At 38.0% G+C, this 12084-nt stretch overlaps 1 protein-coding gene across 6 annotated transcripts in view; it reads right to left on the bottom strand.

Moving 5' to 3' along the window:
- The window catches only part of RNF38 (ring finger protein 38), a 138049-nt gene that overhangs the window by 77355 nt on the left and 48610 nt on the right, over window positions 1-12084 (bottom strand). For 5 of the 6 annotated variants that reach the window (XM_036996549.2, XM_036996550.2, XM_036996546.2 and 2 more), the window contains exon 2: window positions 5401-5471. The exons of the other annotated variant lie outside the window; for it this stretch is intronic. In XM_036996549.2, the coding sequence (XP_036852444.2) occupies window positions 5401-5471 (71 nt within the window). The remainder of the gene's footprint in view (window positions 1-5400; window positions 5472-12084) is intronic. 6 annotated transcript variants of the gene reach the window in all.

Raw genomic sequence — 12084 nt, 5'->3', positions numbered from 1 at the left:
AGAACAACAAATGTTGGCGAGGATTGGGAGAAAGGGGAACCCTCCTACACTGCTGGTGGGAATGTAAGCTAGTTCAACCATGGTGGAAAGCAGTATGGAGGTTACTCAAAAAACTCAAAATAGAAATACCATTTGATCCCAGAATCCCACTCCTTGAAATTTACCCAAAGAATACAACTTCTCAGATTCAGAAAGACATATGCACCCCTATGTTTATTGCAGCACTTTTTACAATAGCCAAGATATGGAAGCAACCTAAGTGTCCATCAGTAGATGAATAGATAAAGAAGATGTGGTACATATACACAAGGGAATACTATTCAGCCATGAGAAAGAAACAAATCCTACCATTTGCAACAACATGAATGGAGCTGGAGGACATTATGCTCAGTGAAATAAGCCAGACGGTGAAAGACAAGTGCCAAATGATTTCCCTCATTTGTGGAAAATAACAATGAAGCAAAACTGAAGGAACAAAATGGCAGCAGACTCAAAGACTCCAAGAATGAACTAGTGGTTATGAAAGGGGAGGGGTGTGGGAGGGCGGCTGGGGAGGGAGGGAATAGGGGATTGAGGGGTATTATGTTTAGTACACACCGTGTGGGAGCTCATGGGGAGAACAGTGTAGCACAGAGAAGGCACATAGTGGATCTGTGGCATCTTACTACACTGATGGACAATGACTGCATTGGGGTATGGGTGGGGACTTGATAATATGGGTGAATGTAGTAACCACATTGTTTTTTCATGTGAAACCTTCATAAGAGTGTATATCTACCATACCTTAAAAAAAAAAAAAAAAAAAAGAAGTGTAGAGAACCCCAAACAAGACAAATACAAAGAAAATCTATACCATAAAGCTGCTGGAAACCAAAGACAAAGAAAATCTGTAAAGCAGCCTGAGGTAAATGCCTCTTCTCAGGAGAACACCATATAGAACAGAGAAGACAAGTAGTGACTGTGGCATCTTACTACACTGATGGACAGTGACTGCATGGGGTCTGGGGAGGACTTGATAATATGGGTGAATATAGTAACCACAATGTTTTTCATGTGAAACCTTTATAAGACTGTATAGCAATGATACCTTAATAAAAATAAAAATAAAGAAAAAAAAAAGACGCTAAATAGCCAAAGCAATTCTGAGAAGGAAGAATAAAGCTGGGGGGATTATGCTCCCTGACTTCAAGCTCTACTACAAAGCCACAGTAATCAAGACAATTTGGTGCTGGCACAAGAATAGACCCACAGAACAATGGAAAAGACTAGAGAGCCCAGATATAAACCCAAGCATATATGATCAATACAATAAAGGAGCCATGGACATACAATAGGGAAATAACAGCCTCTTCAACAGTTGGTGTTGGCAAAACTGGACAGCTACATGCAAGAGAATGAAACTGGATTATTGTTTAACCCCATACACAAAAGTAAACTCAAAATGGATTAAAGACCTGAATGTAAATCATGAAACCATAAAACTCTAAGAAGACAACATAGGCAAAAATCTCCTGAATATAAAATTGAGCAACTTTTTCATGAATGCATCTCCTCAGACAAGGGAAACAAAAGCAAAAATTAACAAATGGGACTACATCATGCTGAAAAGCTTCTGTACAGCAAACGATAGCATAAGCAGAACAAAAAGGCACCCTACAGTATGGGAGAACATATTTGTAAATGACATATCTGACAAGGGGTTAACATCCAAAACATATAAAGAACTTACATGCCTCAACACCCAAAAAGCAAATAACCCGATTAAAAAATGGGCAGAAGATATGAAGAGACAGTTGTACAAAGAAGAAATTCAAATGGCCAACAGGCACATGAAAAGATGCTCCACATCACTAATTATCAGGGAAATGCAAATTAAAATTACAATGAGCTATCACCTCATACCAGTTAGGATGGCCAACATAGAAAAGACTAGAAACAACAAATGCTGGCAAGGATGTGGAGAAAGGGGAACCCTCCTACACTCCTGGTAGGAACGTAAATTAGTCCAACCATTGTGGAAAGCAGTATGGAGGTTCCTCAAAAAACTCCAAATAGAAATACCATTTGACCCAGGAATTCCAATTCTAGGAATTTACCCTAAGAATGCAGGATCCCAGTTTGAAAAAGACAATATGCACCCCTATGTTTATTATAGCACTATTTACAATAGCCAAGAAATGGAAGCAACCTAAGTGTCCATCAGTAGATGAATGGATAAAGAAGAGGTGGTACATATACACAATGGAATATTATTCAGCCATAAGAAGAAAACAAATCCTACAATTTGCAACAACATGGATGGAGCTAGAGGCTATATAAATAAGTCAGGCAGAGAAAGACAAGTACCAAATGATTTCACTCATCTGCGGAGTATAAGAACAAAGAAAAAACTGAAGGACAAAACAGCAGCAGACTCACAGAACCCAAGAATGGACTAACAGTTACCAAAGGGAAACGGACTGGGGAGGATGGGTGGGAAGGGAGGGATAAGGGGAAAAAGGGGCATTATGATTAGCACACTTAATGTAGGGAGGTGCACGGGGAAGGCAGTATAGCACAGAGAAGACAAGTAGTGATTCTATGCCATCTTATTACACTGATGGACAGTGACTGTAAAGGGGTATATGGTGGGAACTTGATAATGGGGGGAATCTAGCAACCACAATGTTGCTCATGTGATTGTATTATAATGATACAAAAAAAAAATTTTGCTGGTGGGTTTTTGTGAATTGCTGTGCCCAATATAAACTGATCATATGAGAGTTTGCAATTCACTGTATTTAATGATAAACCTCAGAGCCAGAATCAGCTCCTTCAAGCACTATAGGCTACAAGCTGATGTACAACAGCAGAGAAACAAGTTGAAGAACAGGCCATACCATGGAATTCAGGGACTTGCCATCATTAGGCAGTAAAGGGTTGCCCAACAAATGGATGACCCTTTTTCTCCTTGCCTAACCCCTGGTTTTACTCCCAGTCACACATGGATTAGTTAAAATTGAAGCAACTTTTAAGAAAAATTGCCATATGTTCTCAAATCTGAGATATGGACCATTCCTGACAGTTAAGTGAGAATAAGCAGCAAAGCATCAACATGTGTTTTAAAAATGTGTTCAGAATTGCTGAGCAATTATTTTATATGACTTGTATCAGGGATGGAAAATCTGGTGAAGCCCCAGTACTGTATCCTGAATAAGCAATTTCTCCCACTGGGGTCACAGCTTCCAAGTTTATTTTAAAAAGTGGATTGGATTAGCTGTACTCTTTAATCCCTTCAATTGTCAAAGTGAGAAAGGCTCACTGTATGTGTGTATACAGACACATACACACATCCAAGTGATATCAGGCAGCAGGTTCATTTCTATTTTTGCTTTTGCAAAACCAATACCCATTTGTTACAGAAAGAAATAAGAAGCTGTTGAAAACAGAGAGATCTGATTTTTAAATATTTATCTGCTACTCTCCAAGAATGATGCCTGATGATCCCATACAAAGCTGCAATCTGTACCATCCAATTCTTAGTGGTCCTCATCCCACTTATTACACTCTGCATTTTCTTTAATCCACTGCACTTCTCATAACACACAATATAATTTATGTATTGTTTATTTTTATTGTATGCTTCTGCCAGTTAACTATGAACTTATGAAAAAATAGCTATCTTTGTTTTGTATCCTGACATATTCCCTAAGTGCCTAGACACATAGTTGCCAGTCAAGAAATATTATTTGCTGACTAAATCAGATGAATACATTATAAATACACAGTCAAGAGACCCTAGTTGATTCACTCCATTTCTCTCTGAGAAACAATCGTTAAGTATACACACTGTAGGTAGGGGAGAGGACATTAGTTTCTGATAGTTCTTTGATCCGCTCATCGAGAGACAAAAGTCTTTTCTTCCCCTCTTCTCATGTATTTTAGGAAAAAATCCATTTCTTAAAAGTACAAAATCAGTCATACAAAGATTCCAAAATTAGGAGGAAAACCCTTTTAAAGTAGATGGAAAGTATCTGGCAGAAGTGGACAGAAATCTCATCACCAGACTCTAAACCTGGAGATGGGGCAGAGCACAGTTTGGCTTCTCCACCATAAGTGAATAAATGGACAGAGGCATATTATACTTAGCGGGGAAAAATTAACCCAAAAAATACCTTCACAATTATGAAACACAACTGTTTGTAATATTACTGACCTAAAGTGATTTTGCCTTTTCTACCATCACTCTTATTTTCAAAAACTCATTTCTAAAACCTGCGGTATTCTGAATTTTATGGAACCAACGAAATAGTCTAGAAGTCTCTTTCAGTGGCTTGCTTATTAAAGAAGTTAAATCCATGCCTCTGGATTACTGTAATAATAAAAGAGACTCTGGAATGCTAAAAGCATACCACTCTCTCTGTAAACAGACTGAAATCTGTCTGAGCAAAAGTCTCAAAGACAGAGATCAACAGACAGAATAAAGCAAGCTGTTTGGAAAATCCCAATGATCAACCAACTTCTTGATCAAACTCCAACAGGATGCGGGAGAAGGATCTTGATTAAACAGCAGAGAAAAATAGATCACGAGGATTGGTCTGCCTGGGGAAATTACCAAGGGAGTGACACATTCCTGCCTGTAAGATACAGGAAATGGGAAAGAAGCCACTGGAAACTGATGATGGAAAAGACTAAATTTAAACCCATCCAACATCAGCAGCCAGATATTCCAAAACCCAAGACCACATTAGTATCTACTCCAAGGGCTGGGCCATAAGAGTGCTGATGAGTACAAGAAGCCCCCAACGGCAAGATTTTTTTAGAGATAAAAAGAACAGAAGTAAAACACCATAATGAAACAAAACCACAAGAGTTTGTTGATTTAAAAAAACAAACAAAAAGCAAAACAACAGACCCCAAAACAGGTTTCTTTTGCATCAATCTGACTGGTTCCATTCTCAATCTTTAACACTTAAATTGGGCTTTGGAAATTGCCCCCCACCCCACTCCCCAAAAAAAGATAAGCATAAGAAGAAGCCATAATCTAACACAACTACAAAACAAATTACATCAGAATGTCTAAGAAATGTCAAACTGGAAACAGAAACAATTGCTGAGATAATTATCAGCTTTGGGAGCACTTGTTCATTTATTAAGATAATCCATCCAGGTTGTGCTGGAAAAGAGGAAGCACAGGGACAAGGATGAGGGTAAGGAAATAGAGGGCTTATAAAGAGTATAGCCCATCTCCTGGGAATCATCCTTAAATTTGCTGGAGCAGTCTAATAATCTGACACACAAACCAGCAAGGTCCCTCCAAGTCATACCTTCCTGGCCCTATGTCCAGAGTTACGCAAGAGAATCCAGCAATATAAGGGCAGCATGCATTTTTTCCACAGTAGACATCAACACAGACCTCACCTTGTCACTGTCGTCATGACAAATGTGGTCGTGATGGATGGACTGGCACTGAAAAGAAGCCCCAACACTACCTACGAGAGAAAGGGAGGGAAAGTTAGGATGCAGTAGTTCCTCATATTTAAACTGTTACCAGTTAAAAGTGATTTTTTGGTCCATTATTCCATCTAATCCTCAACAATACTCAGAAGCAAGCAGGACAGGGATTATTTTTGTATAGTTTGAGCAAAACAAAACTCAGAGAGACTGACTTGCACAAAGGAGCAGTGAAATAAATGACAGGCTTGAAACTAGAACCCCATTATTCAAATCCCTAATTAACCACTTCGTACTATATTGAGTGGTCAGCTTTCAAAGTGAGGCCACCTCAGTAAGCACAACAGTCTTCAACAAGGCAAACTTCTATTTACAAAAAAGTATACTCTTTTTCAGAATATACGTACTTTGAGAAAATAATTGATGCTATAAATTCTCAGCATATAATATAACACTATCTAATACATAATCATGTAAGATTATAGATTATTACTTTAAAAGTACACATTTTCAATACGCCCAATCATTTCATTTGTTAATTTGAATATCTCCTAATAACTGCTTTGTAATAATGGTGGCATTTCTAACCAATAGGAAAACAAATCATTATTCCGTAAATGATTGGAACAATTGACTAGCCATTTGAAAAAAGGTTTTGGTTCCTACATCACACCATACAGAAAATGGTGACTCAAAGATCTATGTGAATGTAAAAAATGAAACCAGTTTTAAAAGAAAATTTAATTATTTTTTATTAAAGTATTATATATACCATCTTATGTTGGTTTCCAATATACAACACAGTAGTTCAATTGTTACCCATATTATTAAATCCTCACCCCCTCTAGTGTGGTCACTATCTATCAATGGAGTATATGATGTTACAGAGTCACTATGTTCTCCATGCTCTACTACCATGCCTATGACCAACTTATACTGTGATTGCAAATTACTGTGCCTCTTTATCCCCTCCCCAACTCCAGCCACTCCAACCCCTCCCCTATGGTAACCACCAGTCACTTGTCAGTGTCTACAAGTCTATTGCTATTTTGTTTCTTCTGTTTTGCTTTTTTTTTTTTGAGAGGGCATCTCTCATATTTATTGATCAAATGGTTGTTAACAACAATAAAATTCTGTATAAGGGAGTCAATGCTCAATGCACAATCATAAATCCATCTCAAGCCTAATTCTTGTCAGTCTTCAATCTTCTGAAGCATAACGAACAAGTTCTTACATGGTGAACAAATTCTTACATAGTGAATAAGTTCTTACATAGTGAACATTACAAGGGCAGTCATCACAAACTTCCGTTTTTTTTTTTTTTAGAGGGCATCTCTCATATTTATTGATCAAATGGTTGTTAACAACAATAAAATTCTGTATAGGGGGGTCAATGCTCAATGCACAATTATTAATCCATCTCAAGCCTAATTCTCGTCAGTCTCCAATCTTCTGAAGCATAACGAACAAGTTCTTACATGGTGAACGAATTCTTACATCGTGAATAAATTCTTACATGGTGAACAGTACAAGGGCATTCATCACAGAAACTTTTGGTTTTGATCACGCATTATGAACTATAAACAATCAGGTCAAATATGAATATTCGTTTGATTTTTATACTTGATTTATATGTGGATCCCACATCTCTCCCTTTATTATTATTATTATTATTATTATTATTTTTAATAAAATGCTGAAGTAGTAGGTAGATGCAAGATAAAGGTAGAAAACATAGTTTAGTGTTGTAAGAGAGCAATTGTAGATGATCAGGTGTGTGCCTGTAGACTATGTGTTAATCCAAGATAGACAAGGGCATTAAAACATCCAATGATACCGAAGATTTCTCTCAAAACAGGGGAGGGTGAGGTTCTAAGCCTCACCACTGTTGATCCCCAATTTCTCACCTGATGGCCCCTCTGCGACTGTGTCTGTCTTAGGTTGTTCATCCCTTGAGGAATGTTACCCGTCTCTGGCTAACCAGTCATCTTCCGGGGCCATACAGGGAGATGTAAAGTTGGTAAGTGAGAGAGAAGCCATATTGTTTGAAAAGGTTAGCTTTTTACTTCTTTGCAGATTTATGCCCTGTGGCTTCTATGCCCAGCATTTGTCTTGAGGTATCTTTACCACTTGGAGGAATTATGATACTCGGTAAATTCGATATGAGGCACGAATTCTATTTAAGGGTTGTAATTAGGAAGGAAGAAGAAAAGCTATAGAGGTTGTTTTGCTTTGTTTTTATATTCCACAAATAAGTGAGATAATATGGTATTTGTCTTTCTCCCGCCTGGCTTATTCCACTGAGCATAATACCCTCAAGATCCATCCATGTTGTTGCAAATGGGAGGATTTCTTTTCTTTTTATGGCTAAATAGTTTTCCATTGTGTATATGTTCCATGTCTTCTATATTCATCTACTGGTGGACTTAACGTTGCTTCTGTATCTTGGCTACTGAAAATAGTGCAGTGATAAACATAAGGGTGCATATGTCTTTTCAAATCAGGGATTTTGTTTTCTTTGGGTAAATTCCTAGGAGTGGAATTACTGGGTCAAATGGTATTTCTAAAAACTGAAGGTTTTGAAGTACAAAACTGGACAATGGGGAACACAACAGCACCCACCCAAGCACCATATATTTTTTGAGACCTATTTTATAAGACCAAAAGAAGCAGCTCCCATTGGCCAAAGTTTTACCAGTTTGAGCATCAAAAACAACAACAAAGAAGATTGCAGCTGATCAAAACACATTATATCAATGAAAATCAATGAGTCCCTACTGTACTTAAAAAAAGGAAAGAGAGACCAGAAGACACAGGACAACAGCCAGACTACATCCAAAAAAAAAAAAAAAGGAAAAATAAGTAAAGCTTCAACTATCAATTGAAATCTATTAACAGAGCTTATTTCAAAAAGTAGTAATTAAAACTACCCACCACATACCCCATTACAGTCATTGTCCATCAGCGTAGTAAGATGCTAGAGAGTCACTACTTGTCTTCTCTGTAAAAATCATTCATTTATCCTACCTTTTAAAATAATCAAATAGCCCTAGTTCTACCCTGTTCTACATTAAAGAAGAATGCCAGCTAATACATGCAGAAGGAATTTCAGAATTTGAAAACATCATTTTGCAAACCCCATAACAACTTGTTGACTCAGGTAAGAGTTATCAGTTAGGTTAAAATCATTAGGTGAATGGCTGATGGGGATTTGTAAAGTGCCAAACTAACACTATACAAGTGACTTATAGTTGCAAGCAAAACCTAACTATACAATAAAGAGATCAATGACCATCATCTTAATCCACTGGTCAATCTTAGCATCATTATCAGTGAACCAACTAGGTATGACTTCTGATATGATACTAATACACTATGAAATTCAGACATAACTTCTGTTGGGCATTCAGGCAAAAATACTTCACTTAGATCCAAACTATTGAATATGATTTCCAGTTTACAGGAAATACAGGAGATAGATGAATAAATGACATCACGAGGAAGCAATCAACTTATCCAAAAGATGTTCTGCAGAACAACTGGCTCAGGTTCTCAGTATGTCAGTTATTTTAAAAGGAAAAAGAAAAGATAGGACTGTGATAGATTAAAAGAGACTTAAGGAAAGTAATGAGATGTACTATGCATACCAGATTGTTTATCAGTTTAAATAAATGAGTTGAAAAGAGAATTGGAGAACTTTCAATATGGTAAAGTTTGATGAGATGGAAATTTACTGAAATGAAATGTTAACTTAAAAAAGCAAGGTATAGAAGAATATGAATAGTGAGATTTCATGACAGTTAAAAAAACATATATGTGTACAAAAATATGCATAGGAACTGTTCAAAAGAATATATACTAAGATACTAATAATGGTAATCCCCAAGTGAAAGTAGGAAATTTTTTTTCATATCTTTGCTCATCTTTGTTTTTTGATATTTCATGGTGTCTGTGAAAAAAAGGGCCTAGCTCCAAGGCTAATTCCCAGTATCCCTAGGAATACTGGACCAGATAGGAAGGACAAAGCATCAAGAAAAAAAGGAGGACTCTAAGAGCACCCCCATGTCCACGAGCAGGATTCCTGAGTGAACCACCCATAACCTTCCCTCTCCTTTGAGACCCTTTCCACAAAATGATCTGGACATCAACTGTTACAATGCTCCACTTTGCTAAGATGCAACTGTTAGCCTAAGTGTAGGTGGGGATATTTTGACTCCATTCATTTTGTCATTAAGTTCCAGTCCAAATCCCTAATGGCTTCTGACATAAGTACTTTTTTGGAAAAGGCAGTTAAGACCAATCCATGAGCACCTTTCTGGCTTGGCTAGGAAACCCCTCAAAAGTGGTATCTCTCTCTTCTCTACTCCATCCTCTCCCAAACATATAGAGAGAATAGGGAGTAGAGAAATAGAATCATTGACCTGAGCTGGTTTGAGGACAGCACGAGGGCTAATAAGGACAGAACCTCACACCTCAATGATCTAACCAGGGCTTCTTTTTTTGGCGGGGTGGGGGGAGGGAGTTTACAATTTGTGGGGGGGACCATTAATATACAATCACATGAGCAACACTGTGGTTACTAGATTCCCCCCATTATCAAGTCCCCACCACATACCCCATTTCAGTCATTGTCCATCAGCGTAGTAAGATGCTAGAGAGTCACTACTTGTCTTCTTAGTGCTATACTGCCTTCTCTGTGACCCCACCACCTACGTTATGTGTGCTAATCATAACGTCCCTTATTCCCCTATCCCTCTCTTCCCACCCATCCACCCCAGTCCGTTTCCCTTCAGTAACTGTTAGTCCACTCTTGGGTTCTGTGAGTCTGCTGCTGTTTTGTTCCCTCAGTGTTTGCTTTGTTTTTTGTTCTTTTTTTCTTTCTATAGACTTTTTTTATTAAGGTATTATTGATATATACTCTTATGAAGGTTTCCCATGAAAAAACAATGTGGTTACTACATTTACCCATATTATCAAGTCCCCACCCATACCCCATTGCTGTCACTGTCCATCAGTGTAGTAAGATGCCACAGATTCATTATTTGCCTTCTCTGTGCTACACTGTCTTCCCCGTGACCCCTCACACCATGTGTACTAAACATAATACCCCTCAATCCCCTTCTCCCTCCCTCCTCACCTGCCCTCCCACATCCCTCCCCTTTGGTAACTGCTAGTCCCTTCTTGGAGTCTGTGAGTCTGCTGCTGTTTTGTTCCTTCAGTTTTGCTTCATTGTTAGACTCCACAAATGAGGGAAATCATTTGGCACTTGTCTTTCTCTGCCTGGCTTATTTCACTGAGTATAATACCCTCTAGCTCCATCCACGTTGTTGCAAATGGGAGGATCTGTTTTCTTCTTATGGCTGAATAATATTCCATTGTGTATATGTACCACCTCTTCTTTATCCATTCATCTACTGATGGACACTTAGGTTGCTTCCATTTCTTGGCTATTGTAAATGGTGCTGCGATAAACATGGGGGTGCATATTGTCTTTTTCAAACTGGGATCCTGCATTCTTAGGGTAAATTCCTAGAATTGGAATTCCTGGGTCAAACAGTATTTCTACTTTTAGTTTTTTGAGGAACCTCCATACTGCATTCCACAATGGTTGAACTATTTTACATTCCCACCAGCAGTGCAGAAGGGTTCCCCTTTCTCCACATCCTCGCCAACATTTGTTATTGTTTGTCTTTTGGATGGTGGCCATCCTAACTGGTGTGAGGTGGTATCTCATTGTGGTTTTAATTTGCATTTCTCTGATGATTAGCAATGTGAAGCATCTTTTCATATGCCTGTTGGCCATTTGAATTTCTTCTTTGGAGAATTGTCTGTTCAAGTCCTCTGCCCATTTTTTAATTGGATTATCTGCTTTTTGTTTATTGAGGCATGTGAGTTCTTTATATATTTTGGATGCCAACCCCTTATCAGGTTTTGTCATTTATGAACATATTCTCCCATGCTGTAGGATGCTTTTTTGTTCTATTGATAGTGTTTGCTGTACAGAAGCTTTTTAGTTTGATATAGTCCCACTTGTTCATTTTTGCTTTTGTTTCTCTTGCCCGGAGAGATACGTTCATGAAAAAGTTGCTCATGTTTATATTCAAGAGATTTTTGCCTATGTTTTCTTCTAAGAGTTTTATGGTTTTATGACTTACATTCAGGTCTTTGATCCATTTTGAGTTTACTTTTGTGTATGGAGTTAGAGAGTAATCCAGTTTCATTCTGTTGCATGTAGCTGTCCAGTTTTGTCAACACCAGCTGTTGAAGAGGCTGTCATTTTTCCACTGTATATCCATGGCTCCTTTATCGTATATTAATTGACCATATGTTTGGGTTAATATCTGGACTCTCTATTCTGTTCCACTGGTCTGTGGGTCTGTTCTTGTGCCAGTACCAAATTGTCTTGATTACTGTGGCTTTGGAGTAGAGCTTGAAGTTGGGAAGTGAGATCCCCCTGCTTTATTCTTCCTTCACAGGACTGCTTGGCTATTCAGGTTCTTTTGTGGTTCCATATGAATTTTAGAACTATTTGTTCCAGTCCATTGAAGAATGCTGTCAGTATTTTGATAGGGAGTGCACTGAATCTGTAGATTGGCCATTTTGACAATATTAATTCTTCATACCCAAGAGCATGGGATGAATTTCTGTTTA

This window comes from Manis javanica, chromosome 2 (assembly GCF_040802235.1).
Source record: "Manis javanica isolate MJ-LG chromosome 2, MJ_LKY, whole genome shotgun sequence".
Taxonomy (NCBI): domain Eukaryota; kingdom Metazoa; phylum Chordata; class Mammalia; order Pholidota; family Manidae; genus Manis; species Manis javanica.
Note: the sequence above shows the minus strand (reverse complement) of the source record. Positions and strands in the feature narration are given on the sequence as shown.